At 40.5% G+C, this 23,046-nt stretch overlaps 1 protein-coding gene and 1 non-coding gene across 5 annotated transcripts in view; one reads left to right on the forward strand and one right to left on the reverse strand.

Moving 5' to 3' along the window:
* Positions 1 to 23,046, reverse strand: part of GNPTAB (N-acetylglucosamine-1-phosphate transferase subunits alpha and beta) — an 82,465-nt gene that overhangs the window by 34,416 nt on the left and 25,003 nt on the right. For all 4 annotated transcript variants that reach the window (XR_004275524.1, XM_032299313.1, XM_032299320.1 and 1 more), the window contains exons 2-7: positions 18,569 to 18,654; positions 11,418 to 11,537; positions 9,966 to 10,007; positions 7,343 to 7,548; positions 1,741 to 1,805; positions 1,339 to 1,473 (exon numbers count right to left, since the gene is read on the reverse strand). Coding sequence is in view for 3 of the 4 variants with exons in the window: in XM_032299313.1 (XP_032155204.1) it covers positions 1,339 to 1,473; positions 1,741 to 1,805; positions 7,343 to 7,548; positions 9,966 to 10,007; positions 11,418 to 11,537; positions 18,569 to 18,654 (654 nt within the window). In the remaining variant the exon portion in view is untranslated. The remainder of the gene's footprint in view (positions 1 to 1,338; positions 1,474 to 1,740; positions 1,806 to 7,342; positions 7,549 to 9,965; positions 10,008 to 11,417; positions 11,538 to 18,568; positions 18,655 to 23,046) is intronic.
* On the forward strand, positions 11,295 to 11,395 carry LOC116528118. Its single transcript, XR_004258864.1, has one exon. It is a non-coding gene; the product is annotated as a small nucleolar RNA U13 (small nucleolar RNA).

Raw genomic sequence — 23,046 nt, forward strand, 5'->3', positions numbered from 1 at the left:
GGTCAAGAAATCGAGACCATCCTGGTCAACATGGTGAAACCCCGTCTCCACTAAAAATACAAAAAATTAGCTGGGCATGGTGGTGCGTGCCTGTTATCCCAGCTACTCAGGAGGATGAGGCAGGAGAATTGCCTGAACCCAGAAGGCGGAGGTTGCGGTGAGCCGAGATCGCGCCATTGCACTCCAGCCTGGGTAACATGAATGAAACTCCGTCTCAAAAAGAAAAAAAAAAAAAAAAAAAAGAAATTGAGACCATCCTGGCCAACATGGTGAAGCCCCACCTCTACTAAAAATATAAAAATTAGCTGGGTGTTTTGCTGGGCACCTGTAGTCCCAGCTACTCGGGTGGCTGAGGTAGTAAAGTCACTTGAATCCTGAAGGTGGAGGTTGCAGTGAGCTAAGATCACACCACTGCACTCCAGCCTGGTGACAGGACGAGACTTTGTCTCAAAAAAAAAAAAAAAAAAAAAAAATTGTTAAATGACATACAACAGAAGGAAGTAAAAATCAGTAAGCTAAACCCAGTGGCAGAACTCACAAAGCATTTCTTTATAAAATCAAGAAAACTAGAGCCTCACAAATTCTGAGACAAGGACTTTAGGCCCTATACTCTAAGAAACGAAACATTCACGATTTACAACCTGAAACACTTCTTACAGAATAGCAAGCATCTTGAGGCAGGGTCAAATAGAGCGTACACTCACGTGGATTATGTCCTAAGTCAATCAAGCAAAGGCTCTGAAAACAATTCATGTAAGGAAAAGGCATGTCCCAGGCCAGCCTCCAGAGTCCACCCCAACAAATGGCATCAAAGGTCAAGCCTGAAGAGCTAATAAGTACAAATTTTAAATAAATTTGTGCCTCAATTAGCTACTAATGAATGGTTTCTCATTAGCAAATGTTCCCATGTATCTGAAGCACACTACCTTTATGAGCAAAAGCTTTGAGTAAACAACAGGCTGTCTGCATGGATGACATTTATGCCTTTCCCTTATCTCCTCCTCCCATGCTTCCATTGTTCAGACCCTAAGTTCCATCCAGGCCTTTGTTTTGTCCACTACTGCATCCCCAGCAGCTGAAATACCACCTAAGACATTGTAGGAGCTCATCTGTTAAACAAATGAATCCTGCTCTATCCAGCAAACAAGCAAACCAAAGAAGACTCTTAGATTTTTGCCTAAATTAAAAGTAAGGAGTGAGGCTCTTCTGGCAGAATAAAATCCCTCTTTGCTTCTCATGTTTATCAGCTAAACTTTGGGAAAAAATGGATCAAAAGAAATGAATCACACATTAAATGAGAATGTGCCAGGCTAATTGCTCTATTTTCCATGTTCTTACCAGTTTGATTTTAGAGGAAAGATTTTCTGGCAATTTTGCTTTTAGTTGATTTGTTTCCTTGAATGTTGGTGGGAATCCACTCAGGAAAGCCAAATCTTGCATTAGCACTAATCCAGGGACTTCTTTATCTGTTGTCTAAAATAAGGGGAAAAACACAACTCATTTTCCACATCATGAGGCTAGTGAAAACCTGAAGCTGAGAAAACTAGTAAAGATCTATTGCATAACACATGCTTCGAAATATGACTTTTAGGATTACTTGAATCAATAGTCATTAATATTAGTAAGCTACCCTTAGACAAAAAATAAACATTAAAAAGATTCTCAAAGAAAAACAGCTTTATTATTCATATTTTTATTCTAGCCTACTGTAAAAATGCAATTAAATTTTAAATTACATACCAAGTAGCCTCTCCATACTGTCTGTCTGTTGTTTCCTTTAAACAGTCCAGAGTGGGCATCTTCAACTACAATCAAGAATACCATAAACAAGTACATTTTTAATGAATACTTAACCACAGTGTCTGGCAAAACATTGTGCAAAACGTTCTGAGAGCTATTAAAGCGGTATAATATACTGTCAAAAAAAAAAAAAAAAAAAAAAAGGAAGCTAAAAGGAAACAGAATTAGCCCATTCAACAAAAGGGGAACAGTGTACACTGAAATGTTCAATTTCCCAATACCAAAGGTGATTGACACAGATAGAAGAAACACGGAATGCTTCATGGAAGCAGTCAAATTTAAGCTAGAATTCGAAGAAGGAAATGACAGGATGATAGAAATCACAGATGTACATGCAGACATGGGGGAATAAAAAGAATTGTTTGACTAGAATAAAACATTTGGGAGTGGTGAGTACCAGGAAATAAGGGTAACCAAAGGGGGCCCTTGAATGCCAGGCAGTGGCATATATGTTAACAGCAGGGAGCTACTATGGATCCTGTGGCTCCTTAAGAGGCACAGTTTTTTGGAAGGCCGAGGCAGGTGGATCACAAGGTTTGGAGTTCAAGACCAGCCTGGCCAAGATGCTGAAACCCCGTCTCTACTAAAAATACAAAAATTAGCCAGGTGTGGTGGCAGACGCCTGTAATCCCAGCTGCTTGGGAGGCTGAGGCAGAGAACTGCTTGGACCCGGGAGGTGGAGGTTGCAGTGGGCTGAGATCACACCACTGCACTCCAGCCTGGGTGACACAGCGAGACTCTGTCTCTAAAATAAAAAAAGGCACAGTTTTCTCACAATGAATCCTTAAAATTCATTGGGTGCTGCTGAATGGAGCATCATAAATTGGGGTAGGGATTGGGAGTGACACAGCCCAACTGGGAGAGGTTTAGTGATGGGGACAAGTGAGATCAGCAACATTCAGGGATTGTGCTGCTGACATTCAGGGACTGTGGAAAACAGAAGAGAGGTCAGAAAGCTCTAATTCTGATCTTCAAGATAAACACAGAAGGCAGGTTCTCCAATTTATAGCCTGATGAGATGAGATGTCAATGCTGGGCAAGAGTCTCAAATGTACTATAAAAATATAGTTGCAGAGCACAGTAGCTCATGTCTGTAATCTCAGCACTTTGGGGGCCTGAGGCAGGTGTTATCACTTCAGCCCAGAAGTTCAAGATCAGCCTGCGCAACACGACAAAACCTCGTCTCTAAAACAAGCAAAAAAACAAAAACACAAAAAACTAGCCGAGTGTGGTAGGCTGAGACGAAAAGATCATCAGAGCCTGGGAGGTTGAGGCTGTGGTGAGCCATGATCATGCCACTGCACTCTAGCCTGGGTGACAGTGAGACCCTGTCTCAACAAACAAAACAAAACAATATAGTTGATGAGCACTGGAGAAAAGAAACCTTTCATAATACACTGCTTATCTTTAAAGGAAGCACTGGGTATTAAGAGTATGAGTTCATTACAATTTTATCAGGATAAACTTTTCTCTCTCTCTTTCCATTGATAGGATGGATTCTGCCTAACAGACCTGGTCTATGTATTTGTAATCTCAGCAAAGTAGCTAAGAGCATCTCATGTCATCTTCATGGATATAACAAAGACGTACAGGTTTGATGCTCAGTTAGATAGGCTATAACTTAACCAATTCTACCAAAGAGGAGTGAATAACAAAGCCACAATCAACCTGGAGGGAGGTTTAGGAGATTAGTCATAGTTCCTGTCTTACTGCACCCTCTATCAATGTTTTGGAAGTTACAAAAGGCATGCTTGTGAAATGTGTAGATTCATATGAAGATGACAGAGAAGCTATTGTCCTGGATAAAAGACTATGGATTCCCCAAATTTGTGACTACTTGGAGCAATGATTCAAACCTAGCAAAATAAAAACTCCTATGAAGTAAAACCTTTATAACTTGGTACCAAAACCAACCATACAAGCATAAACTAAAATAGGTATTTGAGCATTACAGCATATACATTTGTTTTTTTTTTTTTTTTTAAGATCAGTTTTACTCAGCAGTGAGTTCAGTATGAGTCAACAATGTGCTGTGGCCACACTGAATTTCCATCACATTTTTGTGCTTTTAAACAGAAGTACATCGAATAAAAAAAGTGATGATGTTCTCCAATACCGACTCATTAGGATACCCCTGTTGGGTTGACCTTCAAAATGTCCACAACCCAACCACTTCCTACCTCCACTGCACCTCCCTGGTCTAAGCAGCCTTCCCTCTTGTCTGAATTATCACAACTTTTGCCCCTCCTCAGTCTATTTCCACCAAAGAAGTCAGACTGATCCCGCAGAAACGTAAGTCATCAGATCACATTACATTTCTACTCAAAACCCTCTGGTGAGTCCTCATCCCACTCCAAGTTAAAGCCAGGTCCTTGTTATGGCTACCAAAGCCTATGTCATTTGGTAACCCCCTTACTTCTTCAGGTTCATCTACTGCCTGCCTCTGTCTTGTTCACTCCATTCCAGCCATACTGGTCTCCTTGCTTTTCTTCAAGCCTGCCAGATACACTCCTGCCTCAGGGCCTTTGCAATGGCTATTCTACTTACCCAGACCACTCTCCCCAGATACTCATGTTGCTGGCTTTCTCATCTTCACATTTCCACTCAAAAGTCACCTTCTGAGTTAGGAATGTCCCTACCATCCAAAACAGAATTACAACCCCCCTGCCCTGCCTGACACTTCCTCTGCTGCTGCCCCTGCTTGGTTTTTCTCCACAACATTATCTTCTACAAACTATATAATCTACTTATTTATCGTGTTTACTGTCTGACTCCCTCCATCAAGATGTAAACTCAAGGTAAGGGCAGAGATTTTTGGCCATCTGTTAACTGCTGTCTCTTCAGCACAGAGAACAGTTCCTTGCACACAGCAGGCACCTAATAAGCACTCGTTAAATGACCAGTCCTGCTCTCCTTGCCAAAACAGAATCACACTAAAACAGAATGTTCGCTTCCCACTGACACATTTTAAAAGTCATCTGAGAAGAGCAGACTGGGACACCAACAAGTCCTTAAAGACAGCCAAAGAAAGGAAAATAAAATATCCCATGGGAGAGGGATTACATGAGTTCTATGTGACCATAGGAGGTACAACTTTAACCTATGTGAGAAAGAAAGAAATCGCCACTAGAGGAAATTTGTGTGCTATAAATCAAAGGTATAAGCCTGACTGGAAAAACTACTTTGCTGAGTAGACCCAGCTCCAGGCTGCAGAGCTGGACTATTGAGTGGTGAGGTACAAATCAGTTCAGGATCTATACTGTGAAGGGGGAGACATTTGTACTTAGAAAAATTAACATTTCTTTTCAAACTAAAAATAACTCTTTTTTTTTTTGAGATAGGGTCTCACTCTTGCCCAGGCTGGAGATCACTGGTGCAATCTTGATTCACTGCAGCCTCAATGGCCCAGGCTTAAGCTTAAGATCCTCCTACCTGAGCCTCCCAAGGCACATGCCTTTTTGGAAAGACAGTGTTTTGCCATGTTACCAAGGCTGGTTTTCAACTCCTCAGCTCAAGCAATCTGCCCACCTTGGCCTCCTCAAGTGCTGGGATTATATCTGTGAGCCACCATACCCAGCCTCAAACTAAAAATAACTTGTTAAGTATCAGGGGGTGAGCACTGTTAGGCACTGATCAGGATATAAACTGGTGAGTGGTCTTCTGTTCAATAAAAAATTCCATTAAAAAAACCATCAACTCCTGTGCAATCAACCCCTAAGTCATGAGTTAGATTGTAAGTATTACAGAAATGTAGAAAAGTAAAAATGAAATCATTGTGAATATATTAGTCTGGCGCTTCACGGAGGAGAGGACTTGAGGTGGGACTGGACGGAGCAGGAGATGAACTGGGAGAGGGAGGGGGACAGGCAGAGAGACACAGGCCTAGCACCACATGTGTGAAGACACTGACGGCTGCAACATGATGTGGGGAGGGCAGGGATGTGGGGATCAACCGACAAAATCAAGGCAATTAAAGCTGAATCGCAAACATCAGGAAGGGAAGTTTGTATCCATGTGAAAAGCAAACATACACTGCTATACTATTCTCTTCATAAACGCAGTGAACTCATAAAATCGGGGTTTTCAGATTTATTTGAGACCTGTATGCCAGGCAGACTGAGATGGACTTTACATAGAACAGCTAGGAGTCTTATTATTGGAGTCTGCGTGAGGGAATTCAGTCTGATGTGGAGGAGGTAAGTAAGGTAAGAACCTAAGAATCATGTGCAAAAAAAAAAAAGTCAGTCATAGGATGAAGTTAATTATGAGTTATAGATGTAAAAAGTAAGAAGGGGTCAAAGATGGTTCCAAAGATTTCATCTGGGAGGTATGACACTGACAAAATGGGAACTAGAGAACTAGACTTGGTGTTGGAAAGGGAACATGACAGCTTTCATTTTACGCATAAAATCCACAGACCTTCCAAATAGGGACAATCCATGCAGAGGAGAGAGACGAGAGGCTAGAGCAGAAGATGCAGGTTACGCGCTCAGCAGTGCACTGTGGGTCAAGTGAGAGAATGGGATCGCTAAGGATGTGGGTGCAGTTTTATGCCAGGAATTACTATTTTAATTCCATTATCTGTCCAAATCATCTGTTGTCTTATAAACAAGAGATAATTGGTTTTTTCACAGTTCTGGTGGCCAAAGTCTGAGAGCAGAGTGCCAGCATGCTTGGGCTTTGGTGAGGGTCCTCTTCTAAGGTACAGATGGCATCTTCTCATAATGTCACATGGTGGAGAGCAGAGAAAGCTCTCTGGAGTCTCTTTTGCTATTATTTATTATTTTGAGGCAAGGCCTCCCTCTATTGTCCAGGTTGGAATACTGCCCAGCCTTGAATTCCTGGGCTCAAGCGATCCTTCCGCCTTAGCCTCCCAAGTAGCTAGGACTATAGGCACATATCACCAAGTCCAGCTGTATTTTTTTGTAGAGACAGGTTCTCACTATGTTGCCTAGGCTGGTCTTGAAGTCCTTAAGCTCAAGAAATCCTCCTGCCTTAGACTCCCCAAATTCCTGGGATTAGAGGCATGAGACACTATGCCCAGCCTGGAATCTCTTTTACAAGGGTACTAATCCCATCAAATCCTCCACCTCCTAATACATCATGCTGGGGGTTATGATTTCAACATAGAAATTTTGGAGGAAACACAAACATTCAGTTCATGTATCTCAGAATGTAAAGAATGAATACTCCAGGTATGTTCTGTCCAAACTGCAGAACACAACCTTGTAGAGGAGTTATGTAGTAGAAAAAAATTGCCTCTAGAATAATTGATAGCCAAGAGAACAAGGTAACTATAATATCAGATTGAAGGTCCTCACCACAGCACAGAAGGTATGTGTATTACACAGAGTAAAACAGATGCAGCAATCCCTTTTTGAGGTTAAGACCAAAATACAATGGCAGCTCTTTGCTTCTCTTTGTGTATTTTTAGAAAAGTTTATCGGACATTTAAGACTAAATTGTTTCTATTACACTCAGAATTTTGTTATTCAACATCCAATGATAACACGATTTTAAAATATTCATAAAAAGATCTTACCATCCTTAGTACTGTCAAAAACAACAACTGAGACATTGGTAGAAGGGTTTTTTGGTTTTGCAACATTGAACATGTCACTGGCAGGATGAAAAGAAGGATAAAGAGATGGCAGGTCCTTCAGGGTAATGTTGGCTGGCAGGGCTGGGTCCAGGACAAGCATTGGCACCTTAATGCAGTGTGTCAGCAAACACTCTAACTGCTTCTCACTAGAAAGAAACACCAACATGCTTACAAAAACATTCTTGAAATTTAATCAACGATGAGAAACATGTTATTCTACTACATTTTTCAGATTTTTTTACAGCCTGTAAAAAATCATAATATTTTAATAAATGAAGACTTTTATCTCATGGATACAATAATTAAGTTAGCAAGTATAATATAAAATTCTTAAATCTGACTCTAAAGATAGAGGTTTCAGACTCCCATTAATAAAATAAGATTGCCACCAATATTTACTAACTCAAAAGTGCACATGAAATTAAGCACTTCATTACCATCATTTTTTAAAGATTATTCATAATTCCAATAAAGTCAATTATTGGGCAGATGAGGAAAGAGGTAGATTCTGGTTAATAGAGTGTCATGGTACCCCTGATTTAAGTTACCAATTCCAGTTAGAATACAACTAAATATATTGGATATGACACTACACTGATGTAAGCAAAAGCAACTGTGACATGGTTCTAACATAAATTTATATGAGATATTTCTATCTGAATATAAGAAATGCCTACAATAAACATATTACCTGAATAAACAAATGGATGGGCAAAAGACATGGCCAGAAAATTCACAAAGTAGGACCTACAACTAGTTAAATAAACAGCATAAAAAAATTGTTCAACTTCCTTAATAAAAAAATGCAAAAGAAAACAATGAGCTCGGCCAGGCAGGGTGGCTCACACCTGTAATCCCAGCACTTTGGGAGACAAAGGTGGACTCTTGACCATGAGGTCAAGAGTTCGAGACCAGCCTGACCAACATGGTAAAAGCTCGTCTCTACAAAAAACACAAAAATTAGCTGAGTATGGTGGCGCATGCCTGTAGTCCCAGCTACCCAGAGGCTGAGGCAGAATTGCTTCAACCCGGAGGCGGAGGTTGGAGTGAGCTGAGATCGTGCCATTGCACTCCAGCCTCAGCAACAGAGTGAGACTCTGCCTCAAAAAAGGGAGGGAGGGAGGGAGGGAAGGAAGGAAGGAAGGAAGGAAGGAAGGAAGGAAGGAAGGAAGAAAGAAAGAAAACAATGAGCTATCACCTTTTATTTACTAAATTAGCACCCCTCAAAAAATGACAACTCAATGTTAGCACGAGTGCAGTAAGTCTACTTCTCTTAAATACTTCTGGTGTCACTCCAAATGACATCAACCCTTTTGGGAAAGCAAGTTGGTAATATATACATACATGCTTGTCTAATACACATTATATATACATATACACTTATTCGAAACCATAAAAACATGCATAAGATTCTTCCTCAGTAATCATACTTTCAGCCATCTAGTCCAAGTAGGGAAGAGAAACAAAACAGGAAAAACAAACGCCCACACAGAAAATGCCACAAACCCAAATATAAGTATCATAAAATATTGACAAAAGTGAAATACGGAAATGTCCAACATTTAGTAAATTATAGTAGTCACTTTATGGAATATTATACAACTATTAAAACTGAAAGATATGAAGCATTAAGATAATGCATCAACATGATACATATACATAATTACATAAAGTTTAAAAAGTAGGATACAAAGTTGCACACAGATTATAAACTATAACTATTCAAATGTGCATGAAAAGGAAATCATAAAAATGATAACAGTTGTTAAATAAGGGTCATAAAATTATGTGAGGTTTTTCTTTTCACTTTCCTCTCAATCTTTCTTAATGTTGCACCATTGCTTTTATTTAAATAATTTAAAAACCATTTTAAAAACAGTATTAATGTTAATACAGTTTATATATAATTAACATAAAAAATGGCTTAGAAGGCACTTCCGGATCTTGAAATTCTCAGGATCTTCTCTATCAATATGTGCTTTTAAAAGTCTGATGGATAAGTGGGGAGGTGACAACAGATTTCTGCTTGTCAGTGAGGCAGTCTTGTTTTAAGGACCTATCAGAGTCAGGAATGACTCAAGTCAAGATAGGTGTATTTGGTTCTTCTTGTTGGGCTAACTCTCCTTCCCAGGTTCTTAAACATAAAATAAACAACTTCACAGCTTTTAAAGATAAGGATGTATATACTGAACATGTAAGTAAATGATAGACATAAATTTTATAAGTGAAAACACTGGGTAGAAGTTAGAGTGTTAAGTGGACCAAGAGAACAATGCACCGAGACAGATTAATGGGAGGGAATTACAGAGAAAGAAGTTTTGGGACTCTAACCCTCCCCAATGCAGTGAAGCTTTGGTTAGCAAAATAACCAGAGTTCTCAGTCAACTATGCACTCAGCACTGCAAAATTTTCTAACAGATGCACCTAATTTGGGGTCAAAAACTATATGGGTAATAGAGTAAATACAAAATCCTGTGTACCCCCCAACAAAAAACAAGTGATAATTTGAAACTTCCCTTCAATCCTTCAATTTTTATTCTTGAGAGGAAATCAAAACCCTTACCTCTTCTTAGTTGGTTCCGTTGTATTTTTCCCAAGGATTTCTCTAATAAAAAGCAAATACAGTTGATTACATACGTATGGGCTAGAGGTAGTCCTAAATGTGAATAAGAGGAACTGACAATACTTACCACACTTAAAATGTATAAGAAATTCTATGCTCCAGTGAAATATTACCAACAACACTGTCCCTCCCACTGTAACCAAGACAGTTTACTTAAAACATAAACTTTTATATTCTATTAGTAAAACATGGTACCAGGCTGTCAGCCATTTCCACGCACTGGGAAAGTCATATAACCTCTAACACAGAGAAATGAATGTGCTCCAATATAAGGTAGCCAAAGACCTGCACACTTGACATTCACAAAGAAATGAACAAGTAGTAGATTCTAAGAAGTACTCCTACGGAATCAAATAATTACATCAGCCAAGTTCCTACCTCTGATGGCTATCAAGAAGTCCACTGTACCTTTCCCAGATAAAGTAAATAAAATGACCAATTATATAAAAAGTACCAAAGCTTCTAATTCCATAATCTGTAATTCATTCCTAAAAAGCATAAAGGGAATATATTTTTTACTGCCATTTTCAAATGGAAACAAGTCTGTGGGTCTATTATAGTTTTCAAGGGAAGAATCTGTCTTAGTGTGGAGCTATTTTTCATAATAAAGTTATTTCAAGAAGATACTACACCCAGGGCTCAAAATAAGTGAGCAAGCACCCAGGAGTGTAGGGGGTAGGTCCTCTGTCTTTAGGTCCCTTGGAGAGCAGGCTATCACTAGAGCACCATATTCATAAAATCACCACCTAACAAAGTGAGGCCAGTATCTGGCAGAAGTGGCTGAGTCCTCCTTGGACACCAAGAAACAAGGGCCAGATGGATGACTGCCAAGGTCTCATAATGGCATGAACTGAGAGGCAAGTTTGTTTGGATGGCACTGTGAAATCAACTTACCCTTCTCTAATGCATGCTTACTTGTACTCATGGGACTGTATGTTTTGTTTCTTTCTTTTTTGAGACAGGGCCTTGCTCTGTCACCCAAGATGAAGGGCAGTGGCACAATAATGGCTCACTGCAGCCTCAACCTCCTGAGCTCAAATGATTCTCCCACCTCAGCCTCCCGAGTAGCTGGGACTATAGGCATGCACCACCACACCCAACACATTTTTTATTTTTTGTAGACATGAGTTCTCACTATGTTGCCCAGGCTGGTCTTAAACTCCAGGCCTCAAGTGATCCTCCCACATCTGCCTCCCAAAGTTCTGGGATTACAGATGTGAGCTATCATGCCTGGCCTGTGTTTTGTTTTTTAAAAATCAGTTTTACCAGATCCTTTTGTAATTTATTAGCATGATGACTGGGTTTTCATGCTCATGTGTGAGATTTGCCACTCTCAGACCTTATTACATCACCACATTACCCATCTGATGTGAAAAAAAAAATCAGTTTTACCTCATTGCTTTCTGCTCCTCCTCCATCTGTTCTCTGACCTGCTGTAGTTCCTTCAGCAGTTCAAGATCTGTGCCATTCACCCAGGTGTAAACAACGTCGATCGGCATGGGCAGACAAAGCCTAGGGCAAACCAACAAATTCTCCAGCTTATATGCATTTTTCCAATGTATTTGGGAATAAGAATATCACAGAGTTTAAACCCAGAGATTATGAAAAAAATCTATGAAAAGGTAATCCAACCATGGCATATTGTCACAGAATTGCATGTTTTCAAACTGTAGCTGGACGCTAATATTTGTCAAGTACCTTCTCTGTGAGTTGTATTATGCTACACACTTAGGTAATTTGCATTACTTGATTCTCACAGCCACTCGGTAAGAAGGCTGATATTAAAGATTTAAAGATTGTTGGTGGGTGAAGTAGAGTGGTCTTGGAAGCTCAGTCTACCTTAAACTGCCTGTTCTCATAATTTAGCAAACAAGGGGGCTGGGATGCAAATGCGGCCAAACATAGAAAATCAATTAGAAGTTTAAAGAACAGAATTACAGGCTCTGGACAGTAGCTCAGGCCTATAACCACGGCACTGTGGGAGGCCAGGGTGGGAGGATCGCTTGAGCTCAGGAGTTCGAGACCAGCCTGGGCAACATAGTGAGACCCTGTCTCTACAGAAAAATTTTAAAATTAGCTGGATATGGTGGTGTGCATCTGTAGTCCCAGCTACTCAGAAGGCTGAGGTGGGACTGCAGTGAGCCATGATCTGCACTGCAGCCTGGGCGATGGATCAAGACCTTGTCTCTTAAAAAAAAAAAAAAAAAAGTTATCAAAATCCACGATGAAGACCTAGCCCTACTACTTAATGCTGTAGCTTTCTTGTGCCTTGCTCCGAACAAGCCCAGACTGTCCTGCCTCATCTCTGCTTTTCCTTTTTTTTAATAGCACTTATTATTTTGGTAAAACAAGTAAGTAACTTGTAACCTATTCTGTTCACTACGTGTGGCCCTCTCCCAGAATGTAAGCTCCAAGAAAGTAGAAAACTCTCCTACTTTGTTCTCTAAAGTATCCGAGCAATGAGAAGAGTGCCTGGCACATAGGTGCCCAGTAAGTATTTGCAGACATATGAGACGCTAGCACAGAAAACCTTCCTGAACTTGCATCATTTCTTCCTGATCAGCTTATCCTCATAATAGTCAGGTAGACTTTTAGTTCTTGAATGTTGTTTAAGCCTCACCATAGTGATTTTACCCAGGTTTTACTCCTGCCAAAAGCACTCTTCCCCCTTCTGTCACTTACTAAAACCTACCCAGCTTTCAGGGCTCTGCCTGGATGTATGTCACTCTGATTTGTGACTCAGGAGTCCATGTATACATCTGGGTACTGATATTACTCTAGATCAGGGGTGTCCAATCTTTTGGCTTCCCTGGGCCACATGGAGATAACTGTCTTGGGCCACACACAAAATACATTAACACTAAAGATAGCTGACAAGCTAAAAAAAAAAGAAAAAAAATGCAAAAAAACTCATGTTTTAAGAAAGTTTATGAATTTGTGTTGGGCCACATTCAAAGCTGTCCTTGGCAGCATGTGGCCTGCAGGTTGAACAAATTTGCTTCAGATAGTGCTATTTCAAGTTTGGTACTTTCCAAGAAACTGCATGGCTTTTGCAGTTTTATTTTTAGGCCAAGGAGCAGCTTACCCTCCTTTTGTCCTCCTTACGCCCCAGGCACAGCCTAGGCTTTTAGTTGCTACCATATTATCTCTTGGGAAATAAATGCCTTTTGGTGGATAAATCTTTTGAATTATGGAAGGAAAAAATAAACAAAAATAACCACAACCTTTAGCTTACAAGAGGTAGGGGAGATAACTGGATGAATCGAGTGTTTATCCATTCGATGAATAATCCTTATTGAGCGCTTAGTATGTGCTAGGTACTGTTCTAGGTGCCAGGGTTTCAGCAGTACATAAAGCCCAAATCTGTGCCTTCACGGAGCTTACATTTCAGAAGGGAGAAAACAGGAAATAAATAAATGGATACAAAGTCAGTTGATAAATGTTATGGAGAAAGTAAAGCAGCAAATGGGGATAGAAACGGTGTTGATGGGGTGGTGTGGGGTTGGGGGATGCAGTCAGTTTTAGAGAGATCAGAGATGGCCTCAGTAAGAAGGTGACATTTCAGCAAAGATATGATGGAAGTGAGGAAGCAAGCCGGGTGGTAACAGGGAGAAGAACGGGCCAGAGAAAGGGAACATCAAACACAAATGCCCTGAGGCAGACACATATCTTGGTTTTTCAAGGACCCAGAGGTCCTCTGTTCCCTGAGAAGAGGGGAGAGGACGAATGAAAGAGAATAGTTGAAGATAAAGGTCAATGAAACAACAGAGTTCCCAGAGCTTCATCAGAAAAATAAGGAATCACCTAATCTGCTCCTTGTGTTCTGGATGACTCAATTGCATACCCTTACCCAAAGTTGAAATGAACTTGCAGGACTCTGTACCTTTGAACATGCTTTTCCTTCTGCCTAGAACATTCTTTCATGCTTCCTTTAACCACCTCCTCCTTCCTCAATCCCCTCCCTTCCCTCGCCCCTCACCCCTCACAAAAAGAATCCATAGCTTAATATGCAGCTTGCATACTACTTTGTACTGTAAGGAATCCTGATCGCACTGTGCTGTGCTATTTCCTATGCATCCCTATCTTCCACTAGATGGCGTAACTCTCGAGTAGAAATGGTATCATGCATTCCGTGCCCTGCTTCATTATTTCCTCTCTTTCCTACATCTACAGGCTCTCTCTCCCTACTGTAATGATTTGCAAAGGCTTCCTTATCTAGGTTTTTTCTGAATTTATCAATAACTAAATTCTAGTGTTTGTAGAATTTGCTTTTCTCACAAGCTCTCAGGTAATGCTGATGTTGCTGGTCCAGAAATTGCACTTTGAGAACCACTGATTTATTTATATGTAGGTAACATACTTCACTTTTTTCCCCACTAAAATGCCAGTTCTATATGAGGTCAATGAGTTCATCTTGTTCACCACTACATGCCTACAGCCTAGAATAGTTCCTGCTACATGGGTGGGGTTTAATACATATTCATGGCCTATTAGTTCATTCCTTTATTATATATTATCAGTCACTCTCATTTTTAAAAAAATCCATCTGCCTCACATTGCCCACATGTAAATTATCCAAGGTCATCTCACTCCCAACCTCCCAGGTGATCTATGCTCAAACTAAAATAAATTTTAAAAAACTGCTTAAGTGATGTGTTTTTAAAACAAAAGGTTAGAGAGGAGAATTACATTTTAGGTTTTCCTATAAAAGTAATAATCTGCATTTAAATATTTTTAATATATATGTTCAGCTGCTTAAAACATAATATACTGTATATATTACATGATCAATTTAATTCTCTGGTGAAACTGACAAATAAGAGACTGTGTGATCTGCACAAGGTCAATGAGTCAGTTGTTTTCCTATTATTAGACACGGTCACACTCTGAATCTTTCATTCTAACCACTAGACCACTATCTTGGTTCACCGATGAGAAGGAAAGCTTTATCTTAGAGTTGAAGACTAAGACTAAGTCACCCATGACTCAGAACCAAAGCAGTGATGACACTGACACTTTTATTTTAATCACTCTTCAGTGTAGTGAATATTAATGCCACTTAACAGTCCCTTGGTTCTACACTCTATAAAGTACGTGAGAAAACAGAGAACTTAAATAGTATTTGATCTTATTTATTTATTTGAGCTGGAGTCTCGCTTTGTCACCCAGACTGGAGTGCAGTGGTGCAATCTCAGCTCACTGCAACAGCCTCCTCCCAGGTTCAAACAATTATCCCTGCCTCAGCCTCCCAAGTAGCTGGGATTACAGGTGCGTGCCACTGCCCTAGCTAATATTTGTATGTTTAGTAGAGACGGGGTTTCACAATGTTGGCCAGGCTTGGTCTTGAATTCCTGACCTCTAGTGATTCGTCCACCTTGGCTTCTCATAGTGCTGGGATTACAGGCATAAGCCACTGTGCCCAGGCTTAAATAGTATTTTAGAACCAAAGAGTCGGAAGAGTGTAATCTTAATCTAATCTAATAGATCTTAATCTAATATCCACATTTTACAGATGGCAAAATTGAGCCCCAGATTGATTTAATGCCTCATATTAGGAGCAGTGGATAGAGTTTACATATTCACTTTTACTGACATATGGAATGAGATTTTTTTCATTCAGAGCAAACAACATTAAAAAGATTTATACTGGCCAGGCACGGTGGATCACACCTGAAATCCTAACATTTTGGGAGGCCGAGGTAAGAAGATTGCTTGTGGTCAGAGTTCGAGACCAGTCTGGGCAATACAGCAAAATCCCATCTCTATTAAAATAAATAAATATTAAAAAAAAAAAAAGATTTGTATAGAAACTAGCAAAATAATTAAAATATACCAATGTTAGGGTATCTTAAAATATATTAGACCATGTGATATGTGATACATGATCCATTTATTTGTCATCATCAAAATTAGGCAATTTTGAATATACGCCTACATAAAAATCAAGCTATATTTTAGTACAACCTTCCAATATTCTTCAGAAAGAGAACAAGAGTGCTTGATTAAAACTGCTGACCTCAAAATCTACATTTTCTAATAAGCTAGTTTTCTTTCTAAAAGTTTGAAGCAGCTGGGCATGGTGACTCATAATCCTAGCACTTTGGAAGGCCAAGATGGGAGGATCGCTTGAGTCTAGGAGTTTGAGACCAGCCTGGGCAACATAGTAAGATCCCATCTCTAAAACTAAATAAGTAATTAATTAATTTTTAAAAAGGTTTGAAGCTCCTTTGGGACAGGGATCTACGCAGATGTGCACCATTTGGATGTAGCACAGCATAAGGCACAGAGTAGGTACTCAGTAAATGTCTGATTTTAAAAAGTTAATCAATTTAGAACTTTCCTTAGGGAAATTAACTTGTTAAAGTAAAAATTATGGCTGGGCACGGTGGCTCACGCCTGTAATCCCAGCACTTTGGGAGGCTGAGGTGGGCAGATCGCGAGGTCAGGATATCGAGGACCAGCCTGGCCAACATGGTGAAACCCTGTCTCTACTAAAGATACAAAAAATTAGCCCGGCATGGTGATGAACACCTGTAATCCCAGCTACTCGGGAGGCTGAGGCAGGAGAACTGCTTGAACCTGGAAAGTGGAGGTTGCAGTGAGCCGAGATGGAGAGCACACCACTGCACTCCAGCCTGGGCAACAAGGCAAGACTCTTTCTCAAAAAAAGTGAAAATTATATTTCATTAAAAATCCTTTAATACAGTAGTTTTCACAGTGTGGGCACTAGACCAGCAACTTGGGTATCACCAGAAAGTTTGGTAGAAGTGCAAATTCTCAGAACCCCTCTTAGTCCTGCAGACTCAGAAACTCTGGGCTGGGAAGTAACTGTTATTTTCTCTAGCCCTCCACTTTAGCTTACAGTGGAGGGCTTGAGAAAATAACAGTTTCAGAACTGCTATATTAAGGAACGGTCCCTCAAACTTTTACTGTTTGGTCCCTTAAAATTAAAAATTATTATGGACCCCAAAGTACTTTCATTTATAAGGTCATAATTATCCATATTTGCCATATTTGAAAATAAAACTGAAACATTTTAAAAATACTTAATTCATTTTAAAATGACAATAGGACAGGAGCAGTGACTCATGCCTGTAACCCCAGCACTTTGGGAGGCTAAGGTGGGTGGATCGCCTGAGGTCAGGAGTTTGAGACCAGCCTGGCCAACATGGTAAAACTCCATATCTACTAAAAATACAAAAATTAGCTGGGTGTGGTGGCAGATGCCTGTAATCCCAGCTACTGGGGAGGCTGAGGCAGGATAATCGCTTGAACCCAGGAGGTAGAGGCTGCAGTAAGCCAAAATCGTGCAACTGCACTCCAGCCTGGGAGACAGAGTACAACTCCGTCTCCAAGATAAACCCCTTTACATGTTAACATGAATAAATTTTAGAATGAAATGATTGTATTTTCTTAAACAAAAAAATTAGTGAGAAGACAGAAACAAAAGCCAGAAAGGACCTGTGTGATTCATTTTATTGCAAAAGGGGAAGGAGGGTGTTGAAAAAAAATTGTTTCCATTCTGAGGCCTGTCTTGTGAAGAGGAAAAAAAAAAATCCCCAAAGACAAGAAATGGTGAGGGCTGCATTCCACAATGGCTGCACCAAGAAGCTTGGTCTTCCAAGAGAAAGACCCACAACTGGCCAGGCGTGGTGGCCAAGCCTGTAATCCTAGCACATTGGGAGGCCAGGGCGGGCAGATCACCTGAGGTCAGGAGTTTGAGACCAGACTGACAAACATGGAGAAACCCCGTATCTACTAAAAATATAAAAATTAGCCGAGCATGGTGGCAGGCGCCTGTAATCCCAGCTACTCAGGAAGATGAGGCAGGAGAATCACTTGAACCTGGGAGGTGGAGGCTGCGGTAGCCGAGATCACTCCACTGCACTCCAGCCTGGGCAACAAGAATGAAAGTGTCTCAAAAAAAAAAAAAAAAGAGAGAGAGACAGAGAGAAAGACCCACACTATGAGGTTTGAGGCTGTTTGCTCCTCCCCAGCCAAGAAGTAGCAAGATGTGACCACTGAGGTGGGGTCTAGCCCCAGTTCACAGCACGCTGTCAACAGAATTCTGGCCAGGGCTCAGAAACTGGCTGTGTAGGAGCCACCTGGTTTCCTCATCCTACAGGGGGATGAAATTCCTTTTACCTCACAGACCTGGGGAGAGACAAAATACAATCATGCATTTAAGGTACCCAATAAACTACAAGGTGGGATTACTCTCTGTGAATCAGATTTTTTACCCATAAAATGTGGTGAGCACACTTTCTTCAGATGAGCATATTGTTTTTCTTTCCTTATTTAAAAAAATATTGTATGAATGCTTCATGAATTGGTGCGTTCCCCTGCACAGGGGCTGCACTAATCTTCTCTATAGTGTTCCAATTTTTTTTTTAAGTATATGTGCTGCCGAAGCAAGCACATCAGATGGGCATACTTTTCAGTAAGTTAAATCATATCTATAACTCAGAAAGGCCCCTTAAACTGTCATGTTTTCAGCATGCATATTTCATGACTCGTGATTTAGGTCCAAAATTAGATCTCACCGATTCTGAAAGGACTTTCCAGCAATATTGTCTCTATAGGAATCAAACAAAACATGGTATTGATCTCGGCTCCATTCCAGAACCACCTAAAAAAAAGAAAAAGAAACGTGTTATTTGCATCAAAGACTGAGAGTATGCAACTTTCATTTCATTTTTATTTCATTAGAATTGCTAGAGAAACAGATAAAGCAATCAAAATTCATGTATTCACTTCCTGCCTACCTGCCTATACCACATACATCATAATAGATCCAGATGAATAAACTATAGTTCCTGACACGGACTAACTAAAAGACTTGGTGTCTCACCATGCTTGAAAAGGGGTAACGGAATCAAAGAGGTTTAAAAGCATGTAGTATTTGAAATGAGTCTTGAAGAGTTCACCGGGTAGGGAAAAATGGACAGGGCCAGTCGGTTGGAAAAGCATGCTCAAAGGCGGAGAAGCAGCAAGGGCAAATTGCTTCAGGGCAACTGTGTGGCTGACTTTGTCCAAAACACAGGCAGGTAACTGTTGAGAAACGGGTCTAGGAAAGAAAGCTCGGCCCTAAACGTGACATGCCTTCTGTGCCTTGGGAGCACTGAAGGATTTTAAGGCAGTAACAGAATCGATCTAAAGTTTAGGAAAGACTCTTAGAACATTTACAAACACAAGCAGAAACAGAAGGGACTGACAAGATATGGGGGGATAAGGACCTTATCACCTGTGAGGTTTCAGCTAATGACCTTGCTAAATATTTCAGGAGAAAATGGAAAGCTTTAGATAGAAGTTCCCTCATGTTTGTACCCTAAACCTATAAACCTATTCATATACACGCCCCATTTTCTTCTTCACTCCTCTTACCATAGAAGAAGTGTCCCTCTGCCTTGCAGACATCCAATCTCTATTTGCTCTGGATCTCATCAACTTGTATGTTCTCAAGATCTTGCTGCTTCTCTTTTCCTTTCAATAGGATTATTCCCATCAGCAAGCAAACATGATCCAGTATCTTGGGGACACCTTCCCTTCACTCCATATGCATTCCATCTAGTCCCTCCACCCCACATTCTCTGTCCTTTTCTCCTGCTTTCCCATCCACCCTTCAGCTCACTCCAGTATCAGTTATGCTCTCACAACTTTAGTGGCTTTACTAAGGCCCCCACACTGTCAAACTCAACATCATTTTCCTCATCTCTTACTTAAGTATTCATAGCAGATGCCCAGTTCCTCTCTGTGGAAATGCTTTCTTGGTTTTCCTCCTGTTGCCCTGGTGGCTCCTTTACCATCTCCTTTGCCAGCTCATTCTCTTAGCTAATCTTTCTGTGTGTCCTTTCCTTCTATTCCTCATGCCCTCCTTCCTGCCCAAGCTTCCTCCAGCATCCTATTCCACAGCCCCTAAGAAGTCGCCCTGCTACATTCAGATGGTCTATGAGACCCAGGCATTTAGCATTCATTCCAGCCTCGGAAAGGTAAGATATGCCCGCCTTGAAGGAGGTATCATGGAAGCTGCACCTACAACTTCTGTTTTCATTAGCCAGAACTTACACAAATCTATTATATTATAAAAAGTTAAAATATATCAAAACTTATAGAAACACAGACTGTACATGGTACCATTTGCAATTGATACATAAACAAACATAAAAATGCAGCAATAAATCATAACTGAATAAAATCAACTATAATATATACTACATACTATAATAATTTCATACCCACCTCCTGTTACTATTGCAGCAAGCTCATGTGTTGCAAGTATCCACAGTGACACTAATTGTCTCCATGTGAGCAGTCTGTCTCTCTAAATTGCATATTGCGATAAAAACTGATCTCTCATGTTTATCATGTATTTTTCATATTTAGTGCAATACCATAAACTGTGAAGAACACCATGGGACTCTTAAAAAAATGCCACTAGTGCTAATAGAAGTGCTCTCAAGAAGCAGAAGAAAGTTATGATATTACAAGAAAAAGTTGAATGGTTTGATATGTATCATAGATTGAGGTCTGCAGTGGTGGTTGCTGGCCATTTCAAGACAAATGAATTTAGCTAAGGATCATTGCACCAAAAAAAAAAAAAAAAAAAAAAAAAAAAAAAAGAAAAAAAAGATAGCAAAGAAAATTTATGAAGCTATCTTTGCAGCTATACCAGCAGGTTTGAAAACTCTGCTTTTTTTTTTTTTTTTTTTTTTTGACTAAATGCCTTTTTATCTTGTATTGAAAGTGTGCTTTAACATGGGCACAGAATTGCTACAAGAAACACATACCTATAGACTAACGTAATGCAAGAAAAAGCAAAGTTGTTAGATAACCACTTGAAGCAAAAGGACAATAAGGGTCTAAAGCAGGGGAATGCAATGCCAGCAAAGAATGGTTTGACAATTTTAGAAAGAGATTTGGCTTAGAAATATCAAGATAATAGGAGAAGCACCTTCTGTAGACCAAAAGGCAGCAGATTAGTTCCCAAAGAAAATAATTGATGAGAAAGGATATCTGCCTGAACATGTTTTTAAGACAGATGAAATTTAATTATGTGAAAAAAGGTGACAAATAACACTTATTAGTAAGGAAGAGAAGTGAGCACTTAAAGCAGGAAGGGAAGGGACAGGCTGACTCTACTGTTTTATGAAAATGCCGTTGGGCTTTCCTTATCTGTAACGATGCTAAACCCCAAGGCTTGATGGAAAAAGATTAACACCAACAGTCAGTCTTTTGGTTGTACAACAAGAAGACCTGAACAAGAGCTCTTTTACTGAACTGGTTCTTCAATGCATTGTCTCTGAAGTCAGGAAGTACCTTGCCAGTAAGGTATTAAAGTTCTTTTGACTGGACAATGCCCGTGGCCACCCAGAACCCCATGAGTTCAACATCAAAGTCACTGAAGAGGTCTACTTGCCCCAAAACACAGCATCTCTAATCAGCCTATAAATGGGAGGTGGGGGGAAGATCTTTAATGCTTATGACACATGGTACTCTATGGAAAGAATTATCAACACTGTGGAAAAGACCCCCAATAAAGAGAACTTTTGGTTTTAGTTTTGTTACTTTAGTTTTGTTTCCATACACTTGCACTTGTACTTTAGTTTGTTGGACACTGGTCCAAACCCCAAACATTCCCTGACAGGGCTTATAGGGTTTTTATTTTGCTCTTGGGAAATTAGAGAGAAGCAGAATGGGATCCTAAAATGCTAAAGCACGCAATCATGGCCCCCCTCCTGGGACCCTGCTAGCTAGCTACGTGTTCCAAAAAATTATGGTCTTCGGCCAGGTGTGGTGGCTCACACCTGTAGTCCTAGCACTTTAGGAGGCTGAGTTAGGAGAATTGCTTGACCCCAGGAGCTCAAGAACAGCCTGGGTAACACAGTGAGACCTTGTCTCTATTTTTCCCCTATTATGAAAAAATTAAATGAAAAAAATTATGGTCTTCTCTTGTGAACAGTTTTAAATCAATGGATAGAGAACATCAAAACTAATTTGGATGGCCATCCTGAAGATCTTTTGAGTCCGCAAACTTGTCTTTCTTAGAACAAAATTAGGGTTGGGCAGGGTGGCTGATGCCTGTAATCCCAGCACTTAGGGAGGCTATGGCAGGAGTATCACTTGAGATCAGCCTAGCCAACATGGTGAAACCTTGTCTCTATTAAAAAATACAACAGCAGCAACAAAAAAAAAAAATCAGCCAGGTGTGATGGCAGGCGCCTCTAATCCCAGCTACTCAGGAAGCTAAGGTAGGAAAATCGCTTGAACCTGGAAGGCACGGTTACGGTGAGCTGAGATGGCCGAGATCACACCACTGCGCTCTAACCTAGGTCACAGAGTAAGGCTCTTCCTAAAGCCTTAGACTGGAAAAATCTCCAGGCCTGTGCCCAAGAACCTAAAGAGCCAGTTTACAACAATTACAATAGACTCCAGGTTGTATTTAAAGAAAATGCTGGATTACCTACAGCTGTTGAATCTGCTTAAGTAGCCTTTTATTCCGTGTTAGTGAACAGCGTTTCTTAAGAACTCTCCCAGCTTGTCAAAAGAGCCAAAACAGAATGGGAAACTATGCACATTTCTGATCTAGTTAATTTGGCAAATCAGCTTGCCAGCACCCTTGAGGACAACACTAAAAAGAAAACCACTAAAATCCTTAATCTCCAGTTACAGCAGATGGAGACTCCCAGACCTAATACTTGGACGAGATCTCCGGGCTAAGCCACTACACATAAGAAGCCAGCCCTGGCCGGGCGCGGTGGCTCACGCCTGTAATCCCAGCACTTTGGGAGGCCGAGGCGGGTGGATCACGAGGTCAAGAGATCGAGACCATCCTGGTCAACACGGTGAAACCTCGTCTCTACTAAAAATACAAAAAATTAGCTGGGCATGGTGGCACGTGCCTGTAATCCCAGTTACTCAGGAGGCTGAGGCAGGAGAATTGCCTGAACCCAGGAGGCAGAGGTTGCGGTGAGCCGAGATCACGCCATTGCACTCCAGCCTGGGTAACAAGAGCGAAACTCCG

Source organism: Sapajus apella, unplaced genomic scaffold (assembly GCF_009761245.1).
Source record: "Sapajus apella isolate SASKATOON/1434 unplaced genomic scaffold, GSC_monkey_1.0 scaffold2, whole genome shotgun sequence".
In the NCBI taxonomy this organism is placed as follows: Eukaryota; Metazoa; Chordata; class Mammalia; order Primates; family Cebidae; genus Sapajus; species Sapajus apella.